The sequence below is a fragment of the Aegilops tauschii genome, chromosome 2 (assembly GCF_002575655.3).
Source record: "Aegilops tauschii subsp. strangulata cultivar AL8/78 chromosome 2, Aet v6.0, whole genome shotgun sequence".
Lineage (NCBI taxonomy): Eukaryota > Viridiplantae > Streptophyta > Magnoliopsida > Poales > Poaceae > Aegilops > Aegilops tauschii.
The window spans coordinates 648,050,843-648,063,322 of record NC_053036.3 but is presented as its reverse complement, the minus strand read 5'-3'; the positions used below and the strand labels follow the sequence as shown (position 1 = coordinate 648,063,322).

Here is a 12,480-nt window from a genome sequence, read left to right as displayed (position 1 = left end):
TCCGGCGGCGGCGAGGGGGGTAGCTGGAGGAGGGGAGCCGGCGGCGGTGCGGTTGGGGGCCGCCGCCCGTGTCGCCTGGGGTAGGCGACGCGGGGGCCGAGGGGATGAGGATCTGCTGGCTGTTTTTTTGCTATGAGAAAACCGACGAAAAAAAACCAACAAAAAAACCGGACAAAAATAGTGGGACGAAAAATAAACCTGGAACGGAGACTACCAACTGAGAAGAAACTGTATCCACGTGATTATAACTAGATAGATATTACGGTACGTGTGTCAAACTAACCCAGGATATAATTGTTTTCTTGAAACTGCCAGCGATTGGATTGGATTGGATCTCGGGTATTTCTTTCCTTGTCGGCCGACGATTCTTTGTTCCCCTCTGGTTAACGAGTATTATTATTATTATTACTAATACAAATGCCCGTGCGTTGCAACGGGTAAAATAAATGCAAAGCCTGCTTCGTGTCCATCCTGTGCCATTTCTTATAGCCGGTTATGATAAACATCGGTAATAAGGTTACACTCTTATTGTTGTTCGGAGCATGAAGTGTGGACCCGAAGAAGCTAGCCTAACTTCCTTCCCCCAAAATCCGGCCCAAGGCCCAGCCAAACCTCTTGTTAACCCTAGCGAGATAGATCGGGAGGTCCTCTTCCCAATCGATCCCCATCCATCCTCTGGATCCGATCCCCTCAGCGCCGCCACACACACACACCCGCACCGCTCCTCGCCGTCGTTTGCCCAGCGACCCCTCCGGCCGGTGAACCCCCCACCCCCACCTTTTTGCCGCGCCCAAATTGCATCTTTTTGGCCAATAGAGGCCATCTTTTTGGCCGCGCCCAAATTGCATCGCCTCCATGACTCGAGCCGCCGCGCCTGGACGCGGGCCTTCCCTGCCCCACCACATCTCCGACCCGTGTACCCATGCTCCTGTTCCGTCAAGCGGCGCGTGATCTCCTGCCGGCGGCTCTTCTTCGTGTGCTTGCGGGAAGCGGGGTGGCAGCGCCTCTTCACTCTGTGGTCAGAGTTCGTCCCCGCGTGCTGCTCTAGGCCATCAACTGGTGCCATGATCCACCGCTTCTGATCCCCGGTTGGATGGGGATTTCTAGCTGAAGTTTATTGTCAGATGTATGTATGTGCAGATTTCCTGTAATCTTTACATATGCCTCATCTTTGTTTCCCGTCGCTTGTTGAATCATCAATGGGTGCGTATATGAATTAGTATAGTGAGATTAAGCGTAAACAAGTCATGTGGGATTATCCTCTAGAAATTTTGCGATGCTTTCTTACGGTTGTACCGACTGCTTACAAAAAAAAATTGTTAGGTTCGATCGAATCTGCTGCACAAGCACATACTTTTGCCTCTTCTTGCCGATTTCCTCTTGGTAGATGCAGAGAGCACTACAGATTACTATGTGTGTGCTCCACAAAATTCACCACGCAAGTGCTACTTAATATCCCAGATTTCCTGGGCAAATTCAGCCCAGGTTGCCAACGGGGGCATTTTTGTGAAAGCATCTTGGTTAGCATAATCTTTACTTTCAAGACACTTACTTGACCGCATAATGAATGTAAGCTCTCATCTTCGTTCTCCGTTTCATGTACAAGAACGCCAAACCAGAATACTTATATTTCGATTGTTGGGTGCAGATGATAGACATGATTTCTGCTGTCCAAGAGCTTAGTGGGCTGACCGCTAGGGAACTTAGTGAGATGCTCAAGGAGTCCGACAGCTTCGTCTTGCAGTCCAAGGCGCAAGCCGGAGGTCCAGAGCAGGTGCTTATTAGCTATACTACAATCTTCACACCTATTTCAGCCACCCTTTCGCTGACACGTCTTCTCTGCAGGTGGACATGGAGAAGCTTGTGTCATCGCTTCCTCTCCATCTTCTTGCTGTAAGTTTGGATATCGGAAGAGTTTCAGATTTGACATATGTGCTCCGTGGCGTGCGCTTTTTGCATTGTTTGTCTGAGCTAGCAACTCGCCACACCAAGCTCGAGCAGGTGACTTCTCTCGTTATTTCACGCAGGCATACGGCTTTCTTACCCTGTTCATTTGAATCTTGATATTCTGCGACTTCTCTCTTTCTCTATGTCATAGTTGACTCATGAATCACATCATATGGTCTTTGTGTCTTTCTCCGATAAAGCTTTAATTCGTTAAATAATTTTGCTTTTACTGTATGGTTAGATGCTGAATGAGTAAAAGATGAGCATTGAGTCACAATCCTTGTTTATCTTCGTGCAGCTTCTTCTGGATGATGTGAAGTTATCTGAACAAGTTATGGACCTGATATTCTTTCTGCTATCCGTTCTGTCCCACTGGAAGAAGGTTCGACAACCACCAAATTATTTATTGAGGGCGGCATGCTTATACTTAATTGTTATCATTTCATACTAATTTCTGGTAACAGCTATTGTTCTAAATTAGGAAGATCATCTCGGCGCTTCTCCCTTCATACATTCATCACTTGTAGCAGGAAGTCTTCATCTGATGACAAGTTACTTCTCATCTCAGTGGCATGAGCTTGTTCATATTCTTCTTGCACATCCAAAGGTAAGTAGTAGGTAACCCATATGGTAATTTAGTGAGTATTTCGTTCCATGGCTTGATTCTGAAGAAACTGTGAAATATAAAAGCATATAGTATGATAGTGTCAAAAAAGATATTATGTTATGGGGTGGACGGAGTATTTTTTAACCTCGCCCCTATTTTGCATTGCTTTTGATTTCTGAACTCCCAGATTTTGTTGTTTTTCATCATCACGGCCAACTTTTCTGTAATAATCTTGTTGCGCTGCAAGTTGATTTCATAAATGATAATGACATGTTTATCGCTGGTTTTGTCCTCATCCTGAATAGAATTTGTAACATATTGCGGAGTGTCAACTCTTTTCTTAGAGATTCCAATCAAATTCATTTATACTTGTGGTGTTTTGTGGTTCAACCAGATTAGTAACTAGTGTAGCTCCCAGGCCAATCTGAGCTAAAATTAGTAGTATTCTTAAAATGTGTCAACTTCTGCGCTATATTATTACAGGCTGTTATCCGCAGGCATCATTTTATTATATAATACTAAGAGATTATGTTAGTATTTAACTTCCTTTAGCTATTCTACTGGGTTATCTGAACCTTCGTTGCTTATAAGTTTTTGCTGACTACTGTTTAGTTATTGATTCCTGTTTCGTTTATACATCTCAGTAGAAAGATATTTCGGTAGAAAAAAAGCAAACACCTGACGTTCGCATAGTTCTTTCTTTGTGTACTCCCTGGATCACTATGGCATCCTTTGATATGAATGTTATACCAGCAAGACATAGATCTGCCTGTTAGGTACTTTGTATTCAATCTGTTCATCTCTGTTAATATTTGCTGTTTTGTGGTCAGGTTGATATCTTTATGGATGCAGCCTTTGATAGTCTGCACGAAGATATGAGGTTATTGAGTGTCAGGCTATCAACATTGGGCACCAAAGCCTTTCCTGTTGGCCCTTTTGACTCACAACTCACTTACTTCATATGCCAACAGTGCGAAGCATCATTGCAATTTCTTTTGTCATTGTGCCAGCAGAAGTTATTCCGAGATCGTATTTTAAAAAACAAGGTCCCGTATATCCCTATGCGTCTCATTTCCTTGATTTTTTTTTGAAATGCATTTCCTTGTATTTTTAGTTCCACTGTTAAGGGAAAAACTGCTGAATGTGAGCTCCTTTTCTTCTTTATGATTTATCAAGATATACTTGTTTCGGCATACTGATCAGTGATGCAAACAGAAGTATATCACACTAACTCTCTCCCAAAAAAAACTCATTACTTGTTCTCCAGTTTTAGTTCAATTCCATCTTGTTACCCCCTTGCATAAGATTTCCAGAAAACAGATTAACTGATTAACCTAGACTAATCTAGTGTGCGGAATAATACTTTAATTTAGTGACACATCCATCTTCCTGTGTTTTCTACTAAAAGAAGTGAGTATGTACTCAAATATGTTACTGTTTCTGTATATCATTACATCGTGTATGCCCTCGGAGGATATTGACTCAAGAAGTTACTAAATGCAGGAGCTCTGTAGAAATGGAGGTATACTGTCACTCTCATTCACGATATTGAAGTTAGGTGTTCCAGAATGGCTGAAAGGATCAACTGATATTGCTTCTTCCATTTCCAGACAGAAGGCTAAAATCCTTTCTATCGTAAGTTTGTCATGAGTCTTGAATTACTTTGTTTAATTCAAGTACTACCACTGTATACTGCCAGTGTTGCCTTTATAACTGATGCCTGGTTAAATACTCTGTAGTTGTTACAACTGTGTGAATCTGAAAGTATTTCTTACCTCGATGAAGTCGCCACTTTGCCAAAGAGCATGCAACTAGGGCTGGAGGTTAGTTCTCCTAGGTCTGACCACAGCTGGGGTTGAAATTACTCCTTTTCTGCAGCATTTGAAAATATCATTTGGTTCCTATCAAATTTATCACAATGATTACTGCAGGTTCTTGATTTGCTGAAGATCGCATTTGGAAGTAAACAAAAACCTGCTGCCGGTTCCCATGATAAGAGTTACCCCGTGGGTTCTGTGCTTATCAGTGCATTGCGTCTCGTTGACGTCTTTTCTGATGATTCAAACTTTAGATCTTCCTTCATAACTAATACTGTAAGCTTTGAAACCGACTGCTTTTAATACGTACCTTGATAGGGTTATATATAGTCTTTTTGCAACCGCAAAGCTCTTATTTTAGCTAATTCAATTTCGTTCATCTTCTCTGCAGATTCCCTTTCTGACGCAAATTTTGGCGACTCCTCATGATGAGTTTGTCTCAAGTTGGTGCTCTGTCGATCTGCCAGTGATGGAAGATGATGCTAATCTGGATTATGATCCAGTTGGTGCAGCTGACCTGGCACTGTTAGCTGCTTCAAATATGCTGACTGAAGCGAAAGTTAACTATTCATGCAATTTTCGCTCTATCAGCATGCCTTCAATACAATATGCACAGACAAGAACATCCTGTGTGGTGAAAATAATAGCAAATTTGCACGTCTTTGTTCCAAACATATGCGAAGGTCAGATCTTCTCTCAGTGGCTATGAGACGCTGTACGATTTTTTGTGTAACCTTGTTAAACGCAAGTTCCATTGTCATGTATGTTAACAGAGCAAGAAAGAGACCTCTTTCTTCAGAAATTTCAGAAATACTTATTATCAGAGAGTCCCAAGCCATCATTGGACCATCCAGCAGCTGATGAGATCACCATAGTTTGTACAAACTTGGGTACAGTTGCTTGTCTTTCTGTTTTGCAATTTGTTGTGATTATGTTAATTCATCGCATTGCATATCTTATGTCTTCTTTTGCTCGGTTTGCAGGATCTTTGTCCCATTATGCTAAATCATTAATCCCTGGTAACTTGTTAAATGAGGAAGATGTGCAACTATTAAGGTGGGTAATGTCATTTTGACTGGTCCTTGGTGTGCCACATAGAAACAATATTCTTTATACCTTTCTTGCCATATGCCTGATTGGTTTGAATTTGTTGCCCTCAGCTGACAACTTCTTTGTTGACACTTCTCTAAACTTTACCTTTCCTCTCTGCAGTGATTTTTCTTATAAGTTGCAACGTTGGTGTAAATTGCAAGTTGGACAGAGAATATCGCAGGTTTTTTTGCTTTACTCATTGATCTCAAACATCATACCAAAGCATTATGTTTAGGGTCTCTGTTTTCTGGTTCTCAAGGGATAATCTGTAAAATTAGTGAATTACATTTCTACAAGTATAGTTTTAAAGTGCATAATGTCCTCAGGCAAATTCATTGTTTCTTTTGTATGGTTGGTGTGACGGGTGTGCTCAATGTGTAAACTAGAAAATAGCCTGGAACCATGCATTGGGTGGCAGCTTCATACATCTTAGCAGTCTACTCAAAAGTTTTTGCCAGTACCTCATTTTCTTATGTAAGATGATTTCATGATGTGATGTTTTAGGTGGCAAAAAGTGATGTCACATCAGAAATGAAGGTAGACTTGCAACCGGTGCAGCAGCCCCAGCCAGCAAGGGCTAGTGTTCCAGATCCCAATATGGATGGCCCTCCTAAGGTAACATTATCGATTACATTAATATTAGCCATTGACTTGGTAATGTATTTGATCCCAATCCAAAACTGATACTAGCAGGATGTGCAAAACATTGAAGAGTCTATGGCGACGCCCCCCATGAGACAAGATGGAAATGCTAGGGATGAGACTCCAAGAAACCGTGCCACTACAAATGGTGGGGTCCTGCAAAATTCAGTCGGTCAGAACCTAATCCATCTTGGCGTTGCGAGAACGACTAGCGCGGGCTATCCGGGTCCCAGTACTGCTACCAGCATGGAGGTCCCACGCTGCAGAAGTGTAGACCATTTCAAAACACCAGAACCTACCAAGGAAAGTAGTCTCCGGGACGAGGATGAGAGGCAGCCTAGTAGGAGAGGAAAGAAGCGAACTATCATGAACGACGGGCAGGTAAATGAAATTGAGAATGCTCTGGTTGATGAGCCCGAGATGCATAAGAATGCCGCTTCCCTTCAGACATGGGCAGAGAAGCTGAGTGGGCAGGTAATATATATTATATGCCTTTTCTTTTTTTCTTGCCGCGAATGATATATATGCCTTTTCAGTTGGGTAAATGTTTCATTAGGTCCGACTAACTAGTTTCGGCTTTGTCTGATTAATGGAAATGCGTCCTTACTTTTCAGGGTGCAGAGATCACATCATCGCAACTAAAGAATTGGTAAGGTGAAATTATCCGTCTTCTTTCCTAGGAATGTACTGCTCCATAATATAACCAATTCTTAGTCCTTCAAATTTAGTTATTCCTGTATCATACAGATTTTCTTTTGTGCCTGCATTCTGTATCTGTTTGTAATAATAGCTTCTTTTCTTTTTAAATTCTATCTAGGCTGAACAACAGAAAAGCTAAGCTCGCTCGTATCGCGAAAGAAAGAGGAGTGCCATACGAGGGCGAGGGTGCTGACAAGTCATCTACACCAGCTAATTCTCAGTTGGGTGACTCCTCAGAGAGTGCCGGCGAGGAGAGCTATCTGCCGCCTTCAAGGGTGCTGAATGCTCTAGGCTTATCCAACTCCAAGGGCAGCAGCAGGCTGGTTACCCCAGACTCCAGCGAGCCAAGTACACAAGACATGATGACGAGCCGGCCGTTCACAAGATCATTGTCATTCGAGCCTGGCCGCCCCGTTCTGCTGATTGACAACGAAGGGAATGAAATCGGCAGGGGCGAGATCTTCCAGGTTGATGGCAGGGCCCAAGGGAAGAGCCTGGCGGAGAGCCACACCTGCATCATCGACGTCACCGAGCTCAAGGTTGAGAAATGGAGGGAACTCCCCCACCCTTCCGAGGCGTCGGGAAGAACATTCCAGGAGGCGGAGTCGAGGCATGGCGGCGTGATGAGGGTTGCCTGGGATGTTGTCAGGCTCGCTCCGGTGGCGACCTAGGGTGGTTGGTTCCCTTTTGTGGTGTCGGGAATGTAGCATCGAGAAGGTACAAACAGCAAGTAGAGAGAGAAGCTTCCTGTCAATCTAGGATCTGAAGCCAGGAATGAATCTTGGAGGGTGGCTCTTATTGTAACTAGTGTTTGGTGAAGTCATCTGTCAAAGACTCTGTATCCTTATGTTGCATCCTCTTCTTAGGGTTTACTAATTCTGATATATCCGTCGCAACGCTGGTATGTTGCCATGTGACGTACAAACAAATTTATCTTAATTTTCTGATAACTGAGAATGTTGATAAGAAACATGCACCGGGAGTTCTTTGACACATGAGGCGTTTGGGTTCAAACTTTTAGGTTGAGGAAGCAGGTGCAGTTGGACATGCAAAACCCATATACATGATCACAGGAAATGCGGTGTCTTTGTTCCGGTGAAATCCATGTACAAGATGCTGTTCATGTATCTATCAAGAAGGGGACTGTCAGTTTCTTTTTGTTGTTGTACTTTTGATGCTCAGTCCCATTGAAATTAGAGCACATTTACGTACAAGTGTGCTGATATTTTCTGCTAATATATTGAAGCTAATGATGCTACCATCTAATCTTGATTCACCGGAAACATGGCACAGCATCAATTTAAACACAGGAAAATCTTTGGAGCGATAGATTGGCTAAAACACAATACCGATAATCAACACTATCTTGAGCATGACCACCAAACTGATAGTGTAAAACTAACAAAAAATGACCGGGCATCCTTGCTGGGCGATTAGTAGTTGAAAAGCTGAGTTACCGGCAATAATTGGTAACAAAAAAAGACGATTGATGCAACATGTCAAATCAAACTGCAACAACTAATGTATGAGATACTTCTATTCCAAATTATTTTTTCACACAATATCCATTAGGTCCCGGGCAAAATATAGGTAATTCAAATTAAACCTAATGAAGAGGCGGGAGAGGGGGCAGGTAAAGGAGAACGGGTCATTGTCATCGACACCATCTGAGCAGGAGAGGGTTTCAGACAGTCTTTCTTCACGCATCCATGGACGGGTAGCACTCTAGATTCGCAAGGCAACACAAGCAAAGCCATCCATCTTTGCACGGTTTACCATTGACACAAAGCCCATGCGGGAAATTGATCTTCTCGTCATCCACGTCTTCTTCGATGATCCGACCTATGGTACAACAATCAATTAGCCGTTGATATGGCAACTGATCATTTCAGACTGATTAATTACAAACAAGCAACAACTACTGAAAGGTGAGAAAGAACTGATAACTCTCTGTGGAAGTGCATACATTGCGCAGTAGGTGCGGAGCATAGGAGATGGAGAGACAGTAGCAAGGCTAGACCGTAGATGCGAACCGTGTACCTGTCCATCCTCTTCTAATGCAGTTTGAAAATGCTAGGGAAAAGACACACACGATTGATCTATCAACACAGGGCTTGTATAGATGGAGAGATGGGGATCCGGTGTAGAAAAGATCAAGCAATAATATAGTACCTATTAACTGGCCTAATTAAAATTTGTAGTACTCACTCCAATCCATATTAATTGTCGCTCAAATGGATGTATCCATTTGAGCGACAATTAATATGGATTGGGAGGAGTACCTTATTTAAGAGCTTCATACTAGAAGCACATATCTTATGGTAGTACCATTATTTCTAATAGGAAGATTCCAACACTTGATAAGACATACCTAAATAAGACATTCGAGCAATAAAGAAGATTCCAACACTTGATAGGAGATTTCATTATTAAAAACATATTTCGACACTTCATAAGACGTTTGCTCAATGAAAAGTTCCAACACTTATAAGACATTCAAGCAATAAAGAAGATTCCAAGACTTGATAGGAGATTTCATTATTAAAACAGATTTCAACACTTAATTAAGACAATCTCAATAAAAAGTTCCAACACTTAATAAGACATACCTACAAGAAGAGATATTTCAACACTTAAAAAATGATTTCCAACAAATGAAGAAAAGATTTCAACACTTATTACGACATTTCAACAAATTTTTTTTTTCAACACTTAATAATATATCTCAAGAATAAAAAAAATATTCCAGCACTTAATTTTATCCTTTATAAAGATTTCAGCAATTAATAAGACATTTCAACATTAAAATAGATATCAACATTTAAGAATAGATTTCAACACTTAAAAACACATCCTGACAAACAATATACATATTTCATCATTAAATAACACATCCCAGCAATATAAACAGACCACGGTGAAAAATCTAATCTATTTGTCTGATCTCTCATCCTAGCCCAACCGATAAAGTGGCCATTCTAGACACTGGAGCAATTTCCTATAAAGTGTGTGTGCTCACTCACTTCGACCCGCAACATTGTTCAAAAGCGAAAAATTACCAAACCTTCGAGTCGCCTCTATTCCTGCTCAAACCAACATTTCTGAACAGAATCCGCCAAAGACCATGTCGCACTGTGCTGGCCTGCCGACGGACCTTCTCTGCCGCATCAACGCCAACCTTGATGATCTCAAGTATAACACTAGCATGATGTGGAGCTGTGCTCTCGTGCCGTTGTCCCCGTCGCTGGTCGTCGTCCTTGACGGTGTCGGTAGCTACCCCGCCGCAACCTCGCTTCCCATGCGTCACTCCTTCAACCTTGAACCCATCCCTTTGGGCGCGTGTTGCATCGGCTCTAGTAATGGATGTCTCGCCCTTGGCCGTCCCGTTTGTTACCACCATGATGGCCTCAGCATGCTCAGCCTCTTCAATGCTGTCACGGACATAGAGGATTGTTTGCCGTCAATCGTTATTGATCTATAACGGTAGGGGCATTTCAAAGATCGTATTCTCACCAAGCCCCGGTAGGCACGACTTCCTTGCCCCCGCCATATGCGATGCCGATAGGCTCGTCTGTGTCACCGTGGGGGATAGGGAGTGGACCTTCCTCAACCCCGTGCAGCTTAAGGACGAAGACCACCTCGTCGACCTCGTGTACCATAAAGAAGGTAGGGTCTACTGCCTCACTCGGTGTGGAGGTGTCCATGTGCTTCGCCTGTCGGGGCGCCGTCGTGGCCGGGGCGGACCGGATCCGAGCGCACTACCGGCCATGGCTGAGCCATTGTTGTCCTCATCCAACCTTCCATTCGACCCTGCTAGTAGTTTTGCCACACCATACGACACGGTGTCTGGTTACACTAGTGCCAAGCAGGCGCTTGGGTTCAAACTTTTAGGTTGGGGAAGCAGGTGCAGTTATGCATGCAAGATTCATATACATGATTACAAGAAATGCGGTGTGTCGGTTCCGGCAAAAAACCTGAAGATGTTGTTCATGTATGAGTTCAAAAGGGAGCTTGTGGTGGTTGATTGAGGGGACCCTTTTTAATGTTTGCAGATGGAAAAATGTTAATGTGCCGCCGATGATCAGTCCCATTTGAATTAGAGCCTGTTCACATACAAGTCTGCTGACATTTTCCTTCGATATATATATTGACGCTAATGATGCTACCATATAATCTTGATTCACCAGAGACTTTATATGTCAGGTGGTGATGATGCTACCCATCTCATCTAATCTTGATTCACCAGAAACATGTCATGGCATCTATTTAAACACACACAAAAAAAATCTTAGGAGCGATAGATTGACCAAAACACAATACTGATAATCAACATTGCTTATCTTGAGCATGACCACCAAACTGGTAGTGTAAAATTAACAAAAAATTACCAAACACCGACATTTGAAAAACTGAGTTACCAGCGATAATTGGTAACAAAAAAGAGATTAATGCAACATGTAAAATCAAACTGCAACAACTAATGTGGATACTTATATTCCAAATTATTTTTTCACACAATATCCATTGGGTCCCGGGCAAAATATAGGTAATTCAAATTGAACCTAATGAAGATACGGGAGAGGGGGCGGGTAAAGGAGAATGGGTCATTGTCATGGACACCATGTCAGCAGCAGAGGGTTTCAGACAGTCTTTCTTGCACGCATCCATGGACGGGTAGTACTCTTGATTGAGGAGACAACACAAGTAGACCCATCCATCTTTGCACGGTCTATTGTTGACACAAAGCCCATACGGTAAATTGATCTTCTCGTCATCCACGTCTTTGATACATCTCCAACGTATCTATAATTTATGTAGTATTCATGCTGATATATTATCATTCTTGGATGTTTTACAATCATTTTATAGCAACTTTATATCATTTTTTGGGACTAACCTATTGACCCGGTGCCCAGTGCCAGTTGCTGTTTTTTGCTTGTTTTTTACATCGCAGAAAATCAATATCAAACGGAGTCCAAACACCGCGAAACTTTTTGTGGATTTTTTATGGGCCAGAAGACTCCCGATGGGCCAAAGCAGCACCTCAGGGTGGGGGGTACCCCGAGGGGCACAACCCACCAGGGCGCGCCAGGCCCTGGGTTGTGCTCACCTCGGTGGCCCCCCGTGCCCCTTCCTTGCACTATAAATTCCCAAATATTCCGAAACCCTTCGGCGTTAACCTAGATCAGAAGTTCCACCGCCACAGGGCTCCGTAGCCACCGAAAACCAATCTAGACCCGTTCCAACACCTTGCCGGAGGGGGGAATCATCTCTGGTGGCCATCTTCATCATCCCGGCGGCCACCATGATGAGGAGGGAGTAGTCGACCCTCGGGGCTGAGGGTTTGTACCAGTAGCTATGTGTTTAATCTCTCTCTCTCTCTCTCTCGTGATCTATATCATGGGCTTTGTTAATATAGTCGGATCATATAATGTTTCTCCCCTCTATATCCTTATTGTGATGAACTGAATCTTTACCCTCTAAAGTTTTGTCTTGTCGGATAGAATATTCAGATATGAGAACACATGATGTATGTCTTGCGGTATGAATACTTGAGGTGACAATGAGGTATCATATTGATTCACTTGATTGGCATTCAACTCGCGGATTCCCGCGGTGATATTGGGGTAATCTATGCATAGGGGTTGGTGTACGTTTTTATCTTTTCTCCGATAG

At 42.9% G+C, this 12,480-nt stretch overlaps 1 protein-coding gene across 11 annotated transcripts; it reads left to right on the top strand.

Moving 5' to 3' along the window:
- The first annotated feature begins 647 nt into the window (after positions 1–647).
- LOC109774609 (nodulin homeobox) lies at positions 648–7,776 on the top strand. 11 transcript variants are annotated; one of them, XM_073509400.1, is made up of 18 exons: positions 657–1,126; positions 1,324–1,569; positions 1,649–1,774; positions 1,846–2,001; positions 2,246–2,329; positions 2,429–2,554; positions 3,385–3,600; positions 4,058–4,189; positions 4,294–4,377; positions 4,486–4,647; positions 4,763–5,054; positions 5,145–5,261; positions 5,355–5,427; positions 5,584–5,644; positions 5,968–6,078; positions 6,157–6,579; positions 6,720–6,759; positions 6,923–7,776. In XM_073509400.1, exons 2-17 carry the CDS (start codon positions 1,564–1,566, stop codon positions 6,756–6,758), a joined length of 2,208 nt encoding a protein of 735 aa, XP_073365501.1. In that variant the 5' UTR covers positions 657–1,126; positions 1,324–1,563; the 3' UTR covers position 6,759; positions 6,923–7,776. The 11 variants fall into 11 exon arrangements, with proteins under 11 accessions (XP_073365498.1, XP_020188948.1, XP_073365501.1 ...); XM_073509396.1 differs by having other exon boundaries at positions 672–1,126; positions 6,720–6,754; XM_073509397.1 differs by lacking the exon at positions 1,324–1,569 and having other exon boundaries at positions 648–1,126; positions 6,720–6,754.
- Positions 7,777–12,480: the final 4,704 nt, after the last annotated feature.